Source organism: Marmota flaviventris, chromosome 15 (genome assembly GCF_047511675.1).
Source record: "Marmota flaviventris isolate mMarFla1 chromosome 15, mMarFla1.hap1, whole genome shotgun sequence".
NCBI lineage: Eukaryota > Metazoa > Chordata > Mammalia > Rodentia > Sciuridae > Marmota > Marmota flaviventris.
The window spans coordinates 33658031-33682152 of NC_092512.1; the positions used below are offsets into that span (position 1 = coordinate 33658031).

At 33.9% G+C, this 24122-nt stretch overlaps 1 protein-coding gene across 22 annotated transcripts in view; it reads right to left on the reverse strand.

Moving 5' to 3' along the window:
- The window catches only part of Rims2 (regulating synaptic membrane exocytosis 2), a 575440-nt gene that overhangs the window by 477436 nt on the left and 73882 nt on the right, over nucleotides 1-24122 (reverse strand). For 6 of the 22 annotated variants that reach the window (XM_027948954.2, XM_027948973.3, XM_027948921.3 and 3 more), the window contains exons 2-3: nucleotides 1199-1231; nucleotides 713-799 (exon numbers count right to left, since the gene is read on the reverse strand). The exons of the other annotated variants lie outside the window; for them this stretch is intronic. In XM_027948954.2, the coding sequence (XP_027804755.2) occupies nucleotides 713-799; nucleotides 1199-1231 (120 nt within the window). The remainder of the gene's footprint in view (nucleotides 1-712; nucleotides 800-1198; nucleotides 1232-24122) is intronic. 22 annotated transcript variants of the gene reach the window in all.

Genomic DNA, 24122 nt, shown 5'->3' on the forward strand with positions numbered 1-24122 from the left:
CTCTTACACAATTTTGGAATAAGTATGAATTGTGAACAACTTTTTAAAGTATTTTTTAAATTTAAAAGAAGTACAATTAACATGTTTTTAATGTTTCCGGTCAATGTGAGAATAAATTACTATGCTTCCCAAATTATACTTTATAGCCCAAAACTGTTCAATGAAACAAGATTCAGTGGTCAAAAAGTTTACTATATAGCATATGTCTTAATATACTTGAAGCATATTTAGGGTTTCAGAATTATTAGAATAAATAAGCCTGCTTAACTTCTTAAAAATAACCTTTCCAAAACTATTTGACCAAAGATTGAAGTTAGAAGTTAGTACCTCTCTAATGTCCTCTTAGAACATCTGTTGAAAACAGCACATTCTGTAATACACTGCGTTACTGGAGAAAGATATTTTACGGGACAAATATGGTTTTACATTATTTACACTAAAATTGGGAAAAAAATCTCTTCCTTTGATATATATATATATTATATATGTGTGTGTATACATATACATTTATATATGTATATATGTATGTGTGTGTGTGTGTGTGTGTATTTTCCAAGGAATAATTTAAAAAGAAACATCAAAAATCTACCCTAACAATCTTCCTATATATGGGCACACTATTCTTATTCCAAGGGCAGTATTTTAATAAATACTTATAAATATGTTATACTATCAGAGATAATATTTAGTCTATATAGATCAGCTTACTTACGTCTGGGGTTCCTTTTCATTTTGTTGTTTTTGCTGGGGCTGAAGAACGTTATTTACCAGTTCAGTGATCCCACTAAAGGGAAACCACCTGTTTAAATAAGCAAATAATGTAACTGAATAACCAAATGAATAACAATGTAGATTAGATGTTTTCTTATCCATAATAATAAAAATACACAGGCACAAAAGCTACAGCCAATGGAAATGTGAGCTCCAATTATCATCCAGGCAGTCAGAATATAGGGAAATCAAGTTTGAACACTTAACCAGTCCACAAGCAGGCAGCAAAAAACTACATCCAGTCACTATGTGGATGAAGTAAGAAGCTGCAGGCAGCTCTCTTACAAGCCAGAGAGTCAGAAAGCAGAAGACACACTAGCTGCAGCCTATCCAGTATTAGTGTAAGCTAATACCATCAAAGGTGCAGGAAGCAGAATGTGGCAGAATTACAGAAGTCAAGTCTACTGCACTTAATACATTTACTTACTGTGTCGGTTGTGGTTTGTATTCTTCTTTGACCCTAAAAAAATAAGTTTGCACAACTGAGTGCACTGTACTAGGAAGAAATTTCTCTCTACAGATTTGTGGTCATATATAATGGACATAAAAAATTAGGGTTGTTACATATAAAAACTTAGTGTTTCACTGTCTATTGGAATTACACATTTCAATCAATTTTATACAAAAAAGAGAAGTTAAATCATTGATTCTTATATTAAAATTCTAATACTATTTTAAAAGAATGATTTAGTCCTAAAGTTTTCTGCATATTTTTATTGCCACTGAAGCTTTTAAAATGATTCTTTTGGGGCAACATATTAAACAAATGTATATTAAGTTACCTGAAAATAGACTTCCTTTTTTGCTTTCTAAATTTATTCTTTAATATAAGTTTAAATAAAGACATAAATCTTTTAATTAAAATAGAATTTTATGAATAAATTTTTAAAAGCCTTATAAATGGATTTTTTAATGCTTAAACGAGTAAATAAAAGAATTGGGGAAATACGAATCCTGTCTCTTTAATTAAAGTAGCTCCTAAAAGTATATTAAATTTAAAATATTTGTAAGTTAAATTATTCACAAATACCATAATAAAAATAAATTTAAATAAATACTATATAAATAACTATAATCAAATCAAGTGCTTTGCTTTCAGTCCTATAAGGTTCAACAGTCTTATCTAAAACCATATACAGAAAGAAATCCTGCTAATTCTTAGATAAGAATTAATTTTTATATTGCCAAATCTATGAAATCACAGAAACTGGTCCATAAGTAGGCATTAAAATCATTATGTATATGACATGAACAGACATACCCAACTAAAAAACAAAACAAAACAAAAAAAATCTCACCTCATGTGATACCCTTAAATGAGTCAATCTTGGCATTAGTGTTATTCACTCCTTGTTGTATGCTTTTATTAAGGTTAAATTAGTCCTTCTTCAGACCAACTAGTGTATATACTATTTTCACAATATTCAGGAAATGGAGGGCAAACTAGACCAATATAGAACACTGGATAGCAAAACAAAATATGACTGGATATTTAAAAGGTAAAGAAGCATTATGCACAAGGTAGTGAAGACTTCTGAAATCTGGATTCCAATAATTTGCCTAAAACTGGTCATGAGAAGTACATCTATGACTCAACAATTGTTCATTAGCTTTTACTTTCTTAAAGACTAAGAATTGATAACTAAATCTGGTCACTAACTAGGACTTTCTTTAATTAGTAAGTTATAGCAATAAGTTAAATTAAATCTTCTCTTCAGATCAAATTTCTTTTCTTTTACAGTATTTATTTTTTTAATGATATAAGCAATAAATGAAAAAGTCATACCATTATATTATATATTTTTGTGTACTGATGAATGAATATAATTGGTAACTATGTATCTCTGCATCAACCATAAAAGAATATCATGTATTCTCTGCATAAACTTCAGAGTGAAAGTTATATCCTAGAGCTAAAATCACATAATTTATTATTTAAATATAGTCACATAATGAATTCATATTTAAAAGATTTATTTATCACCAAATAGCATAGAAGTAATCAAACACAAGAAAACCAAGACATCTAGGATTTTGTATTTCTTCAAAAATAAGGCAAAAATCTCTTTAGAATAAAACAACTCATAAATAAACAAAAAGATAAGGCAAAGAAAGACTACCATATTGGCTCATCAAAATATATTAAAAACAAATATTGAATAAGTATGTAAATGCAAAGATATTTCCTGAAGAAGTCCTTTGTGACAATATGCAAAAATTCATGTTGCTCTTAAATATGTGAAGAAATATTCAACATCTCTAGCAATCAGAGAAATGCAAACCAAAACTACACTAAGATTTCATCTCACTCTTATCAGAATGGCAATGACCAAGAATATGAACAAAATAAATGCTGGCAGGTTGTAGGGAAAATGTACACTTGTACATTATTTGGGGGGCTGCAGACTACTACAATCCCTCTGGAAAGCAGTATGGAGATTCCTCAAAAGACTAGGGATGTTCCACCATATGACCCATGCCTTGGTATTTCCTCCAAAGATTTTAAATCTGCATACTACAGCAATATATCCATCTCAATGTTTATAGCAGCACAATTCACTAGAGCTAAACTATGGAATCAACCCAGATGCCCAACAATAGATGAAAGGATTAAGAAACTGTGGTACACACACACACACACACACACACACACACACACAATGGAGTTCTAATCAGCCATTAAAAAGGGATGAAATTGGGATAGGGATATAGCTCAGTTGGCAGAGTGCTTGCTTCCCACGCACAAGGTCCTGGGTTCAATCCCCAGCACCACCAAAAAAAAAAAAAAAAAAAAAAAGAATTAAATTATGGCATTTGCTGGTAAATGAATGGAGAATATCATGTTAAATGAAAAAAGCCAAACTCAAAAATCAAATGTTTTCTCTCATATGCAGAAGCTAGAGCAAAATAGGGAAATATAAGATTTTTTTAAATCATGTTGCTCTTAATCAGTGATAAAAGTTTTTATCCTGAACACATTGATATTAATCTAGTTTCCAATTTAATTACTAAACCAGAAATCATTTCTGGGCTTTACAAAATACCTACATATTAAATATATAAACATTTGTATAATCTTCCCAAATAAAATACGTATTATACATACTGCAGTATACTTTATATATCTTTAAATATTATTGAATATAAATTATTCATATCCTTATTGCCAATATTTAGATAAAATCAAATCTGAAAGTATGCGGACATAATTAATATTCATGTTGAAACAATAAATTAAGAATTGATTAATAAGAGATATGATAAATCATTGTATAATGGTGTATTAAGAATCTTAATGCAAAATAAATAAATTTTTTAAAAAGAAGTGATAATATGAAAAGGTAATTATTTCACATATTTCTCTGACAGAACATTAACATTGACAATGATTCCTATGTTCTTGCATTCCAAAAAGTTTATGAGAAACTTCTAGTTTCCAGTCCAACCAGTTAACAGCTTGGAAATTGTCATTCCCATTCTCACACTAAAAAAAAAAAAAGGCTGAAAATTAACAACTCTCCATGGAGCCACTGAAGAGTTAAAGTCACAGGCCAAATGGCTGCCATAAAACCAGACAGACTGATAAGCAAACACAGAGCATCATAGCTTACCATGAGCAGAGGCCCAGTAGCACAAACCTGTTTATCTGTATAAACACTTAACTATAATTGCTGAATTCTGCTTATAATTGCTGGATTATGCTGAGGTGCATGTGGAAGATACAAAACAACAAGAGTTGCCTTGATTTATAATGACCCTCTCTCACGTAACTAATTCATTTCCATGAGGACTATATCAATCCCTCTTAACCACCTAATTAACCTCGTAAGGTCCTACCTCCAAACACTGTTAAACTGGAAAACAGATTTCAATATAATTTTCAAAAGGAATAAATCATATAATGCTGAAGAATTTACACTTCAGTTTATCCCATTCAAACTGCAAAAAACTAGACAAAGGCAATTAGAAAAAACTTGAGAGAAAACACAACAATTGTTATATATAGAAAAATCCACTTAAATATATATTTTAAAAATAGACTAACAGTAAAGGGATGGAGAAAGATGTATATACTAACAGTAACAAGAAGAAATTAAATTATCTACATTCATTTCAAACAAAGACAACTTTAGAGCAAGGAAAATAATCAAGGAAATGAAGGGCATTTCATAATAATAAAGAGGTGAATTCCCCTAGAAGACATAGCAATCTTTACTTACATGTACCTAACAGCAAAGACTCAAAGTATAGTAGGCAAAACTTGATATACCCACAACAAGAAAAAGATGAATCCACTATAACAGTTAAACTCTTCCTACCTTTATCAGTTAAGTGATATGTCCAGCTGGCAGAAAATTAGTGAAGATACAGTTGAACTAAACAGCACTATCAACAAAATGGATCTAATTAACATCCTATAATGCTTCAATAATAGCAAACACACATCCTTCTTAAGTTAACATGAAACAATCACCAAGACAGAACACTTGTGGAGGGGGCATAAAATACACTGTAATGAATTTAAAAGAATACAAATCACACAAAGTATGCTCTGTGTTAACAATGGAATTAAACTAGAAATCTATAACAAAACTACAGCATAAAATCCCAAAATATCTAATATTAAACAACTTACTTCTATTTAATACATGTGTCAAAGAAGAAGTCTCAAATGCATTAGAAATATTTTGAACTAAATGAAAATGCAACCTATCAAACTATGCAATATAGATAAAGCAGAGCTTAGAAACTTCTAGAATTCAATGTATATATTATAAAACATCTCTAAAATCAACAAATTAAGCTTCTTCCTCAGTAAACTATTAAAAGTACAATATAAAATAAACAGAAAAAAATAATAAAAATGACAGATGAAACTTTAAAAAGGAACTCAACAGACAAAGTAACACCAAAATCCACTTCTTTGAAAAGGCCAGTAAATTAACAAACGCCTAGCTAGGATAAAAAAGAAAACACAAATTACTAATATCAGAAATGAAAGAGTAGTTCATCAGTACTGATCTCATTAGAAAGATAATAAAAGTATTAGGAACAAATTCTATGCCACAAATTTGATAATATTGATGAAATAGACCACTTCCTTGAAAGATACAATCTACTGAAGCTCACACAGGAGAAATAGATAAATCAAATAAGTGTACATCTCTTAAAGAAATTGAGTAAATAATTAATAACTTGCAAAATAGAAATAACTAGACTCAGATGGTTTCACTGCTGAGTTCAACAAAATATCAAAACATTTAAAAAGAAATTCTAATAATCCTCTACAATCTCTTTCAGAAATGGAAGTGAGAATATACTCCCTAACTCATTCTATATTAGCACCACTCAAATACTAAAACCAAAGGTGTTAAAAGAAATTAAAATTACAGACCAATATCTCCTACAAACTCCAACAATGAATAAAATCAATTGTACACCATGACTAAGTGGGATCTATCCCAAGTGTGCTGTTTCTGTAACTGAAAATCAGAGTAATCCACCACATCAATAGTCTAAGGAAGAAACATCAGGTGTAAAAAGGCATTTCTTAAAATTTAATACCCATTCACAATAAAAATAAAATTTAAAAGACTCTCAACAAAAAAAAAAAAAGGGCAAATGTCCTCAATCTTATTTAAAAAAAAAAAAAAGAACTTCCAACTAACATCACACTCAATGGTGAGAAACTAGAGGCTTTTCCCTACAGATGAGGGAACAATGCAAGGGTGTCCCATCTCTCTACTCTGATTCAGCATCATCTTGGAAGTCCTACTTAATGCAGTAAAGATAAAACCAGGAAATTAAAGAAACACAGAATAACAGGATGAAATAAAACTGTCTTTGATGAACATCTATGATTTTCAATATGAAAAAATCCCCAATAATCAACAAAAATCTTCTGGAATTAATAAGTACTTTTAGCAAGTTAATAAAGCCAATTGCTTTCCTATATACAAGCAAAGAACATTGAAATTTGAAATTTAAAAGATAGCACCATTTACATTAGCACCAAGAAAAAGAGTCACAAAATCTATATGAGGAAACTACATATTTTTAAGATGTCATTTCTTACCAATTTGATCTAGAGAGTCAAGGCTATCCCAAACTCTCTGCAAGTTATTTGGTGGATATTGACAGCAATTTTAAAGTTTGGGGAGAAGGCAAAAGACCTAGAAATCTCATTTTCTAGGTATTTAATTAAACTCAAACTTTTTTCACACAAAAATATGTATGTGAATATTCATAACAGCTTTATTCATAACCCCAAAAAACTAGAAACAACCAAGATACTGTTCAACAGGTAAATGAATACACTATGATAAAGCCATATATTAGAATACACTGGGAAATAAAAAGGAATGAACTACTGACTCGTGGACAACATGGCTGAATCATAAATTCATTTTGCTAAGAGAAAAATGTGAAGAAACAAAAAATTATGTAATATTAGATTTGAAATATAGATTCTGTAAAAGGCAGAACTCAGGGACAGAAAACAGATTTGTGGTACCAGCATTCAATGGAAGAGAGACTTACTGACTATAAAGAGGTTACACAAGGGAATTTTTAGGATGTTGGAACAGTTCTAATTTTGTGTTTCTGGATACCTGATCATGTATTTCTCAAAACCCACAAAACTATGGATCACAAAAAATAAATCTTATGTAAATTTTTTAAAAATCAAATAGGGGAACAGAGAAATCCTCAGATGCTATGCAGAATGTGACAAATTAATCTAACTGTATGAAAAAATATATAATACAGCTTTCTTGACAGGGATTGGGGGAAAAGAATCTGCCCTAAAAACATTGAGAAAGAATATTTTCAACTAGATAATCACACCAAAGACAAAAAAAAAAACAACTATGAATAAACACTGTAGTCTGGTAAGTTTGTTTTAAAACTGTACAGGCTACCAATTCTGAAACTGGTTTATAGACATACTGCGGTTGAACAATAAGTAGATATATTATAAATAATGAAAGCCAGGATTCTCACTGTTTTGATTTGGATGTGAGGAATCCCTCAAAAAGCTCACATGTGAGTCAATGCAAGAAGGTTCAGAGGAGGAAATGATTGGGTTGTAAGAGTCTTAACCTATTCAGAGAATTAATCCCCTGGTTGGGATTTATTGAGTGGTAATTGAAGTGGCAAGATGTGGCTACAGGAGGTAGGAATTGGGGCATGGCTTTGGGGTATATATTTGTATCTGACAAGTGGAGACCTCTCTCTCTGCTTTCTGATCAAAATATGAGCTACTTCCCCCTGCCACACTCTTCTTCCATGATGTTCAGGCTCACCTCCAGTCCCAAGGAATGGAGCCTGCTGGCTGTGGATTGAGACCTGTGAAACCATGAATCCTTAAATAAACTTTTTCTCCTCTACAGTTGTTCTGGTCAGTCAGTGCAAAATAGCTGACTAAAACACTGTCAGAAACAGAAGTTAAAAATAAACTAAGGCAGATAGAATGAACTCTATCTGCAGCATTAGTTTAAAGTTAGAGAAACCACTCTGAAATCATGTATATTTATATAATATAAAGGAAGATGACAGGTATTTACACAGATAGATATACAAAAATAAATATAGATATGTGTTAGAATACATACATGTATTTCCTTATTTTGTCCACTGACAGAACCTAGAATCTGACACCCCATTAGTGACAAATATACCCAGCACAGAGATCTTGGTTTCTGAATACCATTTTCCAATCAAAGGAACCCAGAATACTTGAAGAAAGAGCTGATTTTCCAGCTGGGTAAAAAAAAATGAAGATGAACCTAGATTATCTTGCAATGTCAAAAGGTAAGGAAGTGTTTGGAAAACAACAACAACAAAAAAAAAAAAAAAAAGCATGTCAAAAAGGAACAGAAATCAACCTAAAAGAGCTCCTAATGGCCAAAACTGGGATAATTTGAGACCAAAATAAATAACAGTATTGATTATAACCGCCCCTAAAAATAAATTCCCATGAATGCCTATAAATAAATAAACAAAGAAAGGACATATCTTCTTCACAGAATAATTCTGGATAATAAATGTAAAAGCTATGAGGAAAACAGGAATCACCATTATAAAATCATAATAGTTACTACAGCTAAGATTCACTGATGAATGCTAACATTAATGGGCAAAATTAATAGTCTCAAGCACTTCCCCAAAAAATATTTATTAATTACTTGTTGGTTTTCATATATGTTCACAGTGTCATTCACATCCTCTCTCCAGATGGTGGAGCATAATTCCTCTCCTTTTAAATGGGAACTGTAATTACTTACTCACTTATAACCAACAGAGAATGGAAAGAGAAAAATTACAAAATTATATCGAAGAAACCTGACATAGAGCACCCAACCACAAGATCAAAGTTAACCTTCTGATAGAATACTAATGACATTCCTAAAATTCCCTAACCCCAGTCTAATCATGATAAAACATCAAAGTACACCTAAATTGAGGGATATTATACAAAATACCTGATCAGAACTCTTAAAATATGTCAAAATTATGAAAACAAGAAAGGAGAAAAAGGCTACCACAAATTGAAAGAGACTAGTGAATCATGACAATTAAAGGGGAAAGGACTATTTTACGCTAAGACTACGATGGTCTACAACTTGAAAAGGAGAAAAACAAACTGGAAAATATGTACCAAGTGAGCAGAATTTTGAAACATACAATTTGTTTCAGTTATTAAATTATTTCTCAGCTACAAACCTACCCTTCCATATTTGCCTCTCTGACCTAGTGCCCCTCTGACCACATTTCTGCTTTGCCATCTGGCTCCAATTGGCTCCAGCGTGGGGTATCCTAACCATTTTCTTAGGGGAAAAAAAAAACTTTTTAACATAAATGCTGTTAGAATTCCAAAGCATTCATTTTGTATAAAATAGCTCAAAAATAGAACAGACTCAGGTTAACTTAAACCTAGATCCTACTCTTAGTTATGTCACTTGGTATTTATGTGCTCATCAGCAATTGCCTTTATTTCATTCTGTTTGTAAATAATAAAATTGTGATAATACCAAGTAAAGGATACCAAGTATTTTAAATAAGATGTGGAAGTGCACATATCTGTGTGTGAGGCACACAGTGGTTACACAATAAATGAGAACACCTTTTCCAAATCTGGACTTTCTTTTCATATCAAAACTCAAAATAATTATTAATCCCTTTGAAATATTCTCCAGAGGAAGGAGATTAAAGGAGGAAAGAGCTATGGAAAAGAAATTTTCACTGCATACTTTTTGTAACTACAGAACTTTGTGAATACATTATGTATATGAAAATACCTGAATAAGATCTAGATAAAAAAATAATAAAATAAATCCAAAAATAGTAATCAAACAAAATGTGACATGGAGCAGAGCCGCTGCCCACGCCTGCAAGGTAGGCAGACCTGCGACCAACTGGCAGCACAGGCCCAGCGGCCCGCCGGCGCGGTAGACACATCACCCCAATTGGAGGAGGGGCAGAGCCGCCGCCCGCGCATGCAAGGTAGGCAGACCTGCGACCAACAGGGAGAACAGGCACAGCGGCCTGCCGGCGTGCTAGACACATCACCCCAATTGGAGGAAGGGCCCAGCTGCCGCCCGCAAGGTAGGCAGACCGCGCGTCCTGGAGAAGGGGCCCAGCGGCCCGCCGGCCTATTTGAAAGATCACCCCAATTGGAGGAGGGGCACAGCCGCCGCCCACGCCTGCAAGGTAGGCAGACCTGCAACCTGGAGAACAGGCCCAGCGGCCCGCCAGCGTGGTAGACAAATCACCCCTATTGGAGGAGGGGCCCAGCCGTTGCCCGCAAGGTAGGCAGACCACGCGACCTGGAGAAGGGACCCAGTGGCCCACCGGCGTGATAGACAGATCACCCCAATTGGAGGAGGAGCACAGCCGCCGCCTGCCCCTGCAAGGGAGACTTTGCAACTATACAAGAGCAATATAAATATATAGGGAGAAAATTCAATAACACAAGAGTTTCACCAAGCGGAAAGAAACACGAGCAGTATGAAAAGACAAGGAAAGAAAGGACCACAAGCAATGAAGGTCAACACAACTTTAGAAGAGGTAATAGCTGCAGCAGATGGAATGTCAGATAAAGAATTCAGGATATACATGCTTCAGATGCTGTGGAGTCTCAAGGGAGACATTAGACAGCAAAATCAGACAATGAAAGATCACTTCGACAATGAATTACATAAACAAATCCAAGAAGCAAAAGATCATCTATACAGGGAGATAGAGGTTATAAAAAACAAACAAACAGAAATCCTAGAAATGCAGGAAGCAATAAACCAACTTAAAAACTCAAATAAGAATACTACCAGCAGAGTAGAACACTTAGAAGATAGAACATCAGACAATGAAGACAAAGTATTTCAACTTGAAAAGAACATAGACAGCTCAGCGAGACTCTTAAGACACCATGAGCAGAACATGCAAGAAATATGGGATAACATAAAGAGACCAAACTTAATAAGAGTCATTGGGATACAGGAAGGTATAGAGGTCCAAACCAAAGGAATGAACAATCTGTTCAACGAAATAATACGAGAAAACATCCCAGACTTGAAGAATGAGACAGAATCCCAAATCCTAGAAGCCTACAGGATGCCGAATGTGCAAAATCATAAGAGATCCACACCTAGACACATTATAATGAAGATGCCCAACATACAGAATAAGGAGAGAATTTTAAAAGCTTCAAGAGAAAGGAAGCAGATTACATTTAGGGGTAAACCAATCAGGATAACAGCTGATCTTTCAACACAGACTCTGAAAGCTAGAAGATCCTGGAACAACATATTTCAAACGCTGAAAGAAAATGGGTTCCAACCAAGAATTTTGTATCCAGCGAAATTAAGCTTCAGGATGGAAGATGAAATTAAAACCTTCCACGATAAGCAAAAGCTAAAAGAATTTGCAGCTAGAAAACCATCTCTTCAAAACATCCTCAGCAAAACATTACAGGAAGAGGAAATGGAAAATAACAATGAAAACCAACAGTGGGAGGTAGGACAGTAAAGGGAAAAAATAATCAAAGAGGAAAAACAAACCATGTTAAGTAACATAAATAAACAAATATGGCTGGAGGAACAATCCATATCTCAATAATAACCCTAAATGTTAATGGCTTAAACTCACCAATTAAGAGACACAGGGTAGTAGAATGGATCACCAAAAAAAAGATCCAACAATATGCTGCCTACAGGAAACGCATTTGATAGGAAAAGACATACATAGACTGAAGGTGAAAGGTTGGGAAAAATCATATCACTCATATGGACTTTGGAAACAAGCAGGAGTGTCCATACTCATATCAAATAAAATAGATTTCAAGCCAAAGTTAATCAAAAGGGATAAAGAGGGACACTACATACTGCTTAAGGGAACCATACACCAACAAGACATAACAATCATAAATATATATGCTCCAAACAATGGTGCAACTATGTTCATCAAACAAACTCTTCTCAAATTCAAGAGTCTAATAGACCGCCATACAGTAATTATGGGAGACTTCAACACACCTCTCTCGCCACTGGACAGATCTTCCAAACAAAAGTTGAATAAAGAAACTATAGAACTCAATAATACATTTAATAACCTAGACTTAATTGACATATATAGAATATACCACCCAACATCAAGCAGTTACACTTTTTTCTCAGCAGCACATGGATCCTTCTCAAAAATAGATCATATATTATGCCACAGGGCAACTCTTAGACATTATAAAGGAATAGAGATAATACCATGCATCTTGTCTGATCATAATGGAATGAAACTGGAAATCAACGATAAAAGAAGGAAGGAAAAATCATGCATCACTTGGAGAATGAACAATAGGTTACTGAATGATCAATGGGTTATAGAAGACATCAAGGAGGAAATTAAAAAATTCTTAGAGGGACACTGCTACATCGATGTTCATAGCAGCACAATTCACAATAGCAAGACTGTGGAACCAACCTAGATGCCCTTCAATAGACGAATGGATAAAAAAAATGTGGCATTTATACACAATGGAGTATTACTCTGCATTAAAAAATGACAAAATCATAGAATTTGCAGGGAAATGGATGGCATTAGAGCAGATTATGCTAAGTGAAGCTAGCCAATCCCTAAAAAACAAATGCCAAATGTCTTCTTTGATATAAGGAGAGTAACTAAGAACAGAGTAGGGAGGAAGAGCATGAGAAGAAGATTAACATTAAACAGGGATGAGAGGTGGGAGGGAAAGGGAGAGAGAAGGGAAATTGCATGGAAATGGAAGGAGACCCTCAGGGTTATACAAAAGTACATACAAGAGGAAGTGAGGGGAAAGGGGGAAAAAAACAAGGGGGAGAAATGAATGACAGTAGATGGGGTAGAGAGAGAAGAGGGGAGGGGAGGGGAGGGGAGGGGGGATAGTAGAGGATAGGAAAGGCAGCAGAATACAACAGACACTAGTATGGCAATATGTAAATCAGTGGTTGTGTAACCGATGTGATTCTGCAATCTGTATACGGGGTAAAAATGGGAGTTCATAACCCACTTGAATCAAAGTGTGAAATATGATATATCAAGAACTATGTAATGTTTTGAATAACCAACAATAAAAATTTTAAAAAAATAAAAAAGAACGAAAAAAAATGTGACACAATCTTAATAATGTTCTTTTTTATTTTTTATTTATTCTTTCTAGATATATATGACAGTACAGTGTATTTTGACATATTATACATACATAGAATAAATTGCAACTTGTACCAATTTTAGGATCCTATTATTGTGGTTGTATATGATGTGGTGTTACATTGTCATGTATTCATATATAATGATATATAAAGATATGTCCCATTCATTCTACTACCTTTTCTGTTCCCATCCCAGCTCCCTTCCTTTCTTTCCCATTTGTCTAGTCCAATGAACTCATACATTGAATATAAGAAAATATTCCCCCCTTTCCTTGTCATGGATTAGCATCCACAAATCAGAGAGACATTCTCCATTGGGTTTGGGGAAATGGCTTATTTCACTTAGCATGATATTCTTCAGTTCCATCCATTTACCAGCAAATGCCATAATTTTATTCTTCTTTATGGCTGAGTAATATTCCATTGTGTATATATACCACATTTTCTTTATTCATTCATCTGTTGTAGGGCACCTTGGTTGGTTCCATAGCTTGGCTATTGTGAACTGAGGTGCTATAAACATTGAAGTGGCTGTGTCACTGTAGTATTCTGACTTTAAGTCCTTTGGGTATATACCACAGGGTGGGATAACTGGAACAAATGGCGGTTCCAGTCCAAGTTTTCTAAAGAATCTCCATACTGCTTTCCAGAGTAGTTGCACCAATTTGCAGTCCCACCAGCAATGTATGAATGAACCTTTTTCCCCACATCTTCACCAACATTTATTGTTACTTGTATTCTTGCCATTCTGACTGGGATGAGATGGAATCTCAGTGTAGTTTTGATTTGCATTTCTCTAATTGCTATAGATGTTGAACATTTTTTCATAGATTTTTTGATCATTCATATTTCTTCTTCTGTGAAATGTCTGTTCAGTTTTTAGGCCCACTCAGTAATTATTTGGGGATTTTTTTTGTTTGCTTGCTTGCTTTGTTTAGTTGGGGATTTTTTGGGGGGACGGGTTAAGTTTTTTAAGTTCTTTGTATATCCTGGAGACTAATGCTCTGAGAACTAATAATGTCTTAATAATGTTCTGCAAATGAACCTCCTGAAAGAAAGGATTCTATCTTATTCATGTCTGAAATACAAGAATTTTGAATAATATTTGGTACATAGTAAAAGTAAGGACAAATGGATGTCATAACATGGTTATGATCTATGTACATTTTGGTTTGATCTACATGGTAGCCTAAGTGAGACTGAAAATAGCTCTCTATAGTTTCTACACATAATAAGTTTAAGCACAGCAACATAATTAGCTGTGCTATCAGGGCAACTGCAAATCATTGGTTTCAAAATAATAAGGTTAATGTTTGTATCTATAGAAACAACCCAAAAAATATTGTAATTTATCACAGCATCAAGCATTTTTAAAATTATCTTTTTGGTTTGTTTTCTATTGGGGTGTCGGGATTGAAGCCAGGGGCACTCAACCACTGAGCCCCACCCCCAGCCCATTTTGTGTTTTATTTAGAGACCAAGAGTTTCACTAAGTTGCTTAGTGCCTCACTTTTGCTGAGGCTGGCTTTAAACTCACAATCCTCCTGCCTCAGCCTTCCAAGCCACTGGGATTACAGGCATGCACCACCACACCCAACTTATCATTTACTTTACAGAATTGTTAAGAAAAATATATTTCTCAAAAATCTAAAAATTGCTCATAAAGAATAGGGTCATTACTTTTTACATGTAAAAAACAAGTACATTAAAAAGAAAGAAAAATTACTTTTTCCAGAGTAGATTATAAGAACTAATAACTCAGAGTGGGACTGCAGGTGTAACTCAGTGATAGAATGCTTGCCTAAATAGGTGAGATCCTGGGTTTAAATCTCCAGCATCACAAAAAGTAAAAATAATAATTCAGAGTGAAAGAGCAACAAACTGGTCAGTGTTAGGAGGAAATCTATATCTGATCAATGAATACACACAATGGGACAAACATGCACTTCAAAATTCTTTGGCATTATCATTATAAATCATGCAACCTTGAGTTCACAAGAAATGTTACGATGATATTATCTGGATGATTAGCTTTAAGGTTTTTAATGCATAAGATTTTTTAAAAGACAAATTATATCAAAATGTAATATTTCTGTTAGGTTATCAAGATTATGGGTGACTGTATTTTTTCTGGCTCTATTTTCCAAATTCTCTTACTAATTAAATATATATTATAATATTTTTAAGATGCCATCTGGTTTAAAAACAAAGAATCCATTCAGTGTATCATTTGTTTATAGACAAGTTTATGTAATATATTAAACAACATCACACATCTGGGTGTAAATCCATTTTGAAAGTCCTTTAAAAAAAAGGATTTGTAATTAGCACCACCTGTTCATTAAGGGCAACATAGTTCAGAATACCTATCTTGTTTGAGAAACCTAATTTGTTTTCCTATCTTCTCTTTCCTGCAATCAAATGGAGGACTATCCACAGGCAGTTGGCCAAACAGCCATGGGAACTACTCTAGTCACTCAGGCATTTGCACATGTCTAAAACACTTTATATCCTCTTATGATAAAATTACTCAAAACATAAAGAAAGGAAGTAGCAGCAATAAATCATGCTGACATAGCACAGGTTATTTATGCTGAACAGGATGGCTGACAAAGAAGCCTGCTGTCACAACATATGAGAGCACTAAAATAACAAGGTTTTCTGAAATAACTTGAAAGGAATAAAGACAATAAGTATTTATATTCTGTCCATAATATATTCTCAAAGAAAATGAGGGTAGTAAGGGTGAGAAAACAGAGGCAGCGACATATTAGAAGCTAATAAAGAAATAACTCGATCCCCCAATTGAATCTTGTCAATTATTACATGGAAAAGTACAGACTTTAAAGCAAGCAAATCCAGGTTTGAATGTTAGCTGTAACATTCACTACCAGACAAGTTACTTAACCAGTTTATAACCCATTTATAAAAATGGTAACTAAAACTGATGACATTTATAGTTAGAATTAAGTTTTAAAATGGATGAAAATGCATAACTGCATGCTTTATTATTTCTTTTATATTTAAAAGAAAATATTTCCTAACTATAAAAACATGTAGTATGAGTGGCATATAATCGGCTCTCAGTAATTATTGGTTCACTTCTTTTCACAGATGAGAATTTAACTAGTTTCTTTAGCTTTAAAAAAAAGGAAGAAAGAGATTAGAAGTCACCATCAAATATCCAATTTAGACCTCTTCCTTTAGGCAAATTTATCACATTAAATAAACATCATTTGATGACCTTAGCACAAGGATATAAGAGGTCTTTTTCTCACTGCCTAAGAGAAAACAGTCATAAATGGGAAAATAATGATCAATTAAAACAAGAATAGATTAATTTGATGCTAATTATGAAAGGGAACTCATTTTTAATAACTTTTCCAATTGTTTTGCTTTGGTATGAAAGACTCATGTACTGGAAGCTGGGTCCCAAATACAGCAATGTTCAAAGGTTGAGGCTTTTGGGAAGTAGTGGATCATGAAGGTTCAAACTTCACCAGTGGATTAATCCATTAATATGAACTACCGGTAGATGACAAAAATTGTAGGCAGTTGGGAGCTGTAGTTAGAAGAATCAGGTCACTGGGCACATGTCTCTGTCTTGGACACATGGATTACATCTTGTCACTGGCCTCTCTCTCTCTCTCTCTCTCTCTCCTTCCTGGCTGCCATGAGTTGCAACTTTTCTACATCCTTCTGTCATGATGCTCTGCCTCAGGTCAAGCTCAAAGCAATGGAGCAAACTGACCATGGACTGAAACCTGTGAAATCATGAGCCAAAATAAATCTTTGCTCCTCTGAGTTATTTTTCTCAGGTCACTGTCACAGCAAAAGCTAACTAACACACTGATTTAAATGACTAAAACCTTCAAAGTCATAGTGATAAACACACAAAACTCACTATGATGGGTTAATTTTATGTATCCACTTTACAGGCCACTAGATGCCTAGATTAAACATATTTCTGGGTATGTCTCCGGGGGGTGGTTCTGGATGAGATTAGCATTTTAAGGGGTGGGCCCTGTAAAGTAAATTACCCTACTCAACGTACATAGGTATTATCCAATGTGTTGGCAGCCTAAATAAAACAAAAGACACAGCTAGGCTCGGTAGCACACACCTGTAATCCTAGAGAATCAGGAAGCTGGGGACAGAAGGATGGCAATTTCAAAGCAAGCCTGCACAACATAACAAGACCCTGTCTATAAATAAAATAAAAAGGGCTGGGGATATAATTCACCAGTAGAGTAGTGGGTTCAATCCCTACTACCACCAAAGGGGGGGAAAAAAAGCAGAGGAAGGAGGCAATTACTCTTTTTGATTACTGCCTGTCTGTTTAAGCTAAAATATATCTTTCTTCTCAGACCCTCAGACTTGGATTTACACTTCTGGCTCCCCTGATTCTCAGGCATGCAGACTCCTACTGAATCACACCACTGGTTTTCCTACATCTGTAGTTTGCAGATGACAGATTATGGGAATCCTCAAACTTCTATAATCACATGAGCCAATTCCTCATAATAAATCTCTACACACACACACATGCACACACACACACACACACAGACACACACACACACACGCACTCACAGAGTTCATTTTCAGAATTTCTTTATTGTCACTGTGAGAATTTTTGAAGTAATAATTTAACCTCTGGTACATATGTATATGTGTGTAATATTAATAATAGATGTCATTCACTTGTGGAATTTTATTCTATTTTTGTATTTGAACATTTACACAAGGGATTTACTACATACCAGGAACTGTTCTAAGTAATTTACAAATATTAACTCATTTAATCCTATTAACTCTGTAAGGTTGGCACAATTTTAACAGGGACTTGCTGCTTTTGTTAAAAGCACTGACTATTCATTTAGGTCTATAGAAGGAAGGTTGATACCTCTGCCTTCATTTTCTGTCTCCTTTCTTCCTTAAACTTTGGGTTGGATTCCTGCTCAACTCTGCACGTAAACATATTAATCATTTAAAGCGTGTCTGTCTAAAAACTATCAATTCAAAGTTGATTAGCCCTAAATTTACCTAATCTCTCTTATCCCCATTCAAGTTAAGATGCCAAAATAAGAATAACTAAGTTTTTTTTTTAAGATTCCAGGAACAGCAAGCCTTGCAGGCAGATCACTATGATAGTACTTCCCCGACTAAGTGACAGCAATCAACCCAGGATGGGAACTGAGCCTGAACCCCTAAGCAGGAGTAATCATTCTATAATGGGAACTGAACTGCCTCTCAAAGGATAATGACTTTTTAGAAACTCATAAAGCCAGACCTGAGATAATGATCAAGAGGACCATAGTTTAACCAAGACTGTTTAGCAAGGCATACCTCCTGCTCCCTGCTCCAATTCTTCCCTATTTAAATGTGAAGTAAATGTCAGTATTTTCCAAGACAGAGCTGAGGATTCTTGGTTCCCTTTATTTTCCCAGCATGGCTACACTGAATAAAATTCCTTTCCTACTTCACTATTACTTTTTCTGCTTGACTAGTGAGGCCAGTGGTTCACAGTTGGGACTTTTCAAAGTCAGGACCCACTGGCCTAGGACTTGAGCAACACTAGTCTTTGGATGGTTTCCATGTTTATACTTCTATTTTCTGATTTCTAAGCAATGAACAATGCATACACATACACACAAAAATAAATAAAATGGTATACAAAAAATACTGGGCCCTTTTTAGGAGAAAGAATGTGGAGATATTAAGGAAAGTAAAAGATCCAGTTACAATACCTAAAATTAATGTTCCTGTTTTTTAGTAGAATTTGAGTTTATATTTTGTCATTTTCTTCAATTGTATATCTTCCTTGTTCATACAATATTTTTAGGCAGGACAGGGAAAAGCATGAAAATGGCTGTGGATATTGTTTATTTTGGAGCATAATGCATGCTCTAATTACAAGGTGAAATTGTCCACCCATAAATATTTTTTAATCATTTACTATATCAAACACATTTCTAGCCACTTAAGGATGCAGCAGTGAATAAAAGAAAGACTGAAGAGTATCTTGCCCCAAAAAGCTCCCATTCTAACTTAATAGCTACATTTGGGAACAACACACTACTAAATAAAAAATAAGAAAATGAATTTAATAATAAGACATTTTGCTTTTGTTGCTTTTGTATTCATATAATAGCATTAAATCACCAATACACTCTTTATATTAGAGTTCATAAAATGCCTTCCCATGCATGAATTTGTTTAATTTCCATAACAACATATAAAGGCAGAATTATTTCTAATAATAAAGTTCTGCATAACATATTGAAAAATAAAGCTCATATTGTTTTAATGACATCCTTAAAATTACAGTGAAAAAGATGGATTCAATGATGTAGATCAGCAAAACAAGTAAAAATTATCTATGTTAATTCAGTCAACATTTAACAACTATTTTTTGAGTGTACACAAGTCTGAATAGTTATAATTGTATACTATTGAAATATATACATTGTATACTTGTTAGTTATTTCTATTCTATGCTTTACCAATACATATATACATGCATACATATTGCTATGGTTTAAACATTTGGCCCCTCCAAGATCCAGTTGAAATTTAATTGCCTTTGGAACAATATTAAGATGTCAGAACTTTAAGGGATGATTAAGTTACCAGTGCTCCACCCTTATTGGTGGGATTGGTGCCCAGGTAAAAGGAAGAGGTTGGCTCTCTCTCACTCTCTCTTAGCTCTTCAGTTTTTCTACCATCTGAGGAAAGTGTTCCTTCTATCTGGAGGATGAAGTATTCAAGGTATCATCTCAGAACCAGAGTTCAGACCCGTACCAGATGCCAAATCAGCCAGCACCTTGATATTGGACTTCCCAGCCTCCAAAATTGTAAGAAATAAATTTTTGTTCTTTATAAATTACCAAGTTACATTTATTCTGTTATAGTAACATAAAATGGACTAAAACACAAATATACATTTATATATTTTACATAATATATATTTAGCTAATATATAATACATATATGTTTATATATTTGTACTGCATGCCTTTATATTACTATTACATATTATTAGAGTTAATTTTTCATATATTTCTTAATATTATATGAATATGAAAATGAGGAACATGTCTTATTCATCGCTGTGAGTCCAACACCTAACAAAATATTTGTCATATAATAAATACTCAATAAATGTTTGTGAAATTAATAAATTATATATTTCTCTACATTTTCTTTAAATGGTACAGCATCTGAAATATAGGGGCACAGCTCTATTTAAATATGTGAACACTCATGAGCATGATTTCTTCAAATATATGTTTTAAGAGAACTGCTGGCTGGGCATGGTAGCACATGCCTATAATCCCAATGGCTTGGGAGGCTGAGGCAGGAGGATCATGAGTTCAAAGCCAGACTCAGAAACTGAGGAAGGCCCTGAGCAATTCAGCGAGACCCTGTCTCTAAATAAAATATTTTTAAAAGGGCTGGGGATGTGACTCAGTGGTTAATACCCCTGGGTTTAATCCTGGGAGGAGGAGAAGGAGGAGGAGGAGGAGGAGGAGGAAGAGGAGGAGGAGGAGGAAGGAGGAGGAGGAAGAGGAAGAAGAAGAAGAAGAAGAATTGTTGAAAGTTTAATAACTAAATTAAATTTTGATTCAATTTGAAGGTATTCAATTCATAATAAATCATGATTATAATTATAAAGTTTTTTGCCTTCTTCTGCTATCATCTAATTACAAACATTCATTCCTGCCAGTTTTTCCTTGATATGTATAGAAGTGAATAGGCCTGTCACTGAAGAAGAAACATAATACTAGCAAAAGCCCAAAAAGAAAAATAATAACAATACTAACAAAGTAGTCCAGGCAAATAAAGAACTGCAACTGCAAAAAGGTAGATATCAGCAAAGAATAATTATAATTACATGTATAACACATAATATAAAATAACCACAAATTAAGGGGTGATTAAATTACCAAAATTATTCCAAAGAGCTATTTCAAATAAAAATTATTTAATTGAATGATTTTAAATAAAGCATATATTAATATAATATTAAAATTCAATATTCAAAAAAATAAGAGGATATGGGGAAACAAATAAGAGGAAAGCTCTCAGTTATACAATAGAGAATTACTTATTTCACTTACTGTAACATAATGATAGTTGACCAAAAATAGAAAATAAAAATCAGTAAAGATCATTTTATTCGATTTAGAAAAATAATCATTTATGCTTTCCATGCTTTAAATTTAGATAAACATATATTAGATATTTTTAATTTATGTAAATCTAGTGCAGTTGAAAACCTAAATTTACCAGTTCCTTTATATAACAGGGTATCTAATTTGCAATTCTCAAAGCAAAACCTCTCTAAACAATTTCACAGTCCAGAGTTACCTAAGACTTCTTTGTAATAAAACTAAATTATTACCAAATTAGATGTAAGGCATTGGAGGAAATAAACAGGAAAAAAAATATATACGAAGACAAAGCAGAAACTAAGTCTGGTTCCAAACATCTTATTTCCATTACTGATTACAGTTATAATAATTTATCAATCAAAATTCAGTTATTAAACTTTCAGCAACTCTTTTAATTCAAAATTCATAAAGAAACTAACAGAAGACACAAAAGTTGAAGAATATTAGATAGGGACCTCTGAACTCAAGGGAAAATCCTTAAGTGTGAGATCCCTGGCAATTTTGCTTAATGGCTTTGAACCTTCTATATCCCAACATGGCAGTGCTGAGATCCACAACCCAGAAATGCCAACAGACACAGAAAGGAGGACAAGAAGTTGTCCGAAGAAAAGCCTGCTGTCTCTAGTTGAAGGACTAGGAAAAGAACAGCCAAGCAGAACATCTTGACAAAACTTGCCCTACTTCAGGCAAACACATGAAATATAATAAACTTCTATTCTTCATCGAGCACTTCAGCTGCACAGTTGTGAACAGTGCCCTGTCAACCTCAACCTGAAGAACAGTGCTGCCAGACTTGTAGGAAGAGCCCTGTCTATTATCTTTGCCCTGCAACAATGAAACAGGCTCCTGTCCCTGAGTCTAAGCATAGCCTGTCTTGCATTCTTGACCTGCTCTCCTCATTCCATCCCCAGCAATTGGGTGCTGCAGCCAGTGAGACTATATACAGAGCCTTGTCCCCATCTCCATAATATAATCATGAGGCAGAATACCATCTTCCCACAATTTGAGAGTGGAAAATTTGATTAGCAAGAGGAATGAGCTAAAAAAAAAGGGGGGGGGGGGTTCTAAATCTGCATGTAAAGTCCTGGGCAGATCTCTGAGCAACCAGAGATCTGTCATGAAGCTGACAAAAATCAACATATCAAAAGCTTTGAGAACTCAATTGTGGTGTAGAAGATATACCAGGTTTCAAATTAATTCAGGAGGATACATAACTGGGGAAGATCAGAAGAACACGGAAAAGACTTTTAAAAACAAGCTGACTAGGCTGGGGTTGGGGCTCAGCGGTAGAGAGCTCACCTAGCATGTAAGACGAGGTGCTGGGTTCAATCCTCAGCACCACATAAAAATAAATAAAACAAAGGTATTGTGTCCAACTACAACTAAAAAAAATATTTTAAAAAAAAATGACATTTGAACCACAGCCCACAAAATGTGTCAGGATAAGTATACTCAACCTAAACAGATTGAATATATGCTAAAACAAAAAAATAGGAAGAGGAGGAGGGTGTGGTGGTGCACACCTATAACCCCAGCAATTCAGAAGGCTGAGAAAGGAGGAGGATCACAAATTTGAGGTCAGCCTCATTAACATAGCAAGACCCTGTCTCAAAATAAAAAATCAAAAGGAATGGGAATGTAGCTCAGTGTTAGAAAAGCCCTGGACTCAACCTCCAATACCCAAAACAATTTAAAAAATTAAAAGAGAATAAAAAGCATAAAATAATATACAAGTATAGAATGCAATCCAAAACTACTTGTCATATTCAGAACTCTGAAAATCTCAATTCAAATTTTTAAAAGACAATAAAACAGATGCCAACACTACATAAATGCCAGTGTTGACTAATTCCAAATATTTTAAAGCAGCTATCATAAAAAAGGCTCTAACAGGCAATTACACTCTTCAAATAAATGAAACCATAACGTCTCAGCAAAAATATAAAAGAACCAAATACAAATTTTTGAACTGAAAGGTACAATAACCAAAATAAAAACCTTCCTGGATGAGCTCAATAGCAAGACAAAACAGGAAAAAAACAGAAAGCTTGAAGAAAGAAAAATACAAATTCCTTTAAATCTGAAGAGCAGGGGCAGAAAAAAAAAAAAGCAGATTAAAAAAACAAACAGAATCTCAGAGACCCAGGTGCACTATTCAAGGGAAAAAAATAACTAACATTCATGTCATCAGAGTCCCAGGGAAAAAGTAGAAAAGAGTACAGAACTCAAAAACTATTTGAAGAAATATGTCTAAAAACTTCCAAAATTGGGAAGAAGACGTAAATTTATAGTGTCAAGAAACTGAGTGAACCACTAACAGGTTAAAACAAAAGAAACCTGTGCCAAGATACATTATAATTAATTTTCTGAAAACTAAAAGCAAATATATATATTATAAAGTCACCAGACAGAAATTATTACAAAGGGGTAAAAAATGATTATACTAAGAGAATAATAGAACAATAAATTTCTCAATAGAAATCATGGAGGTTGG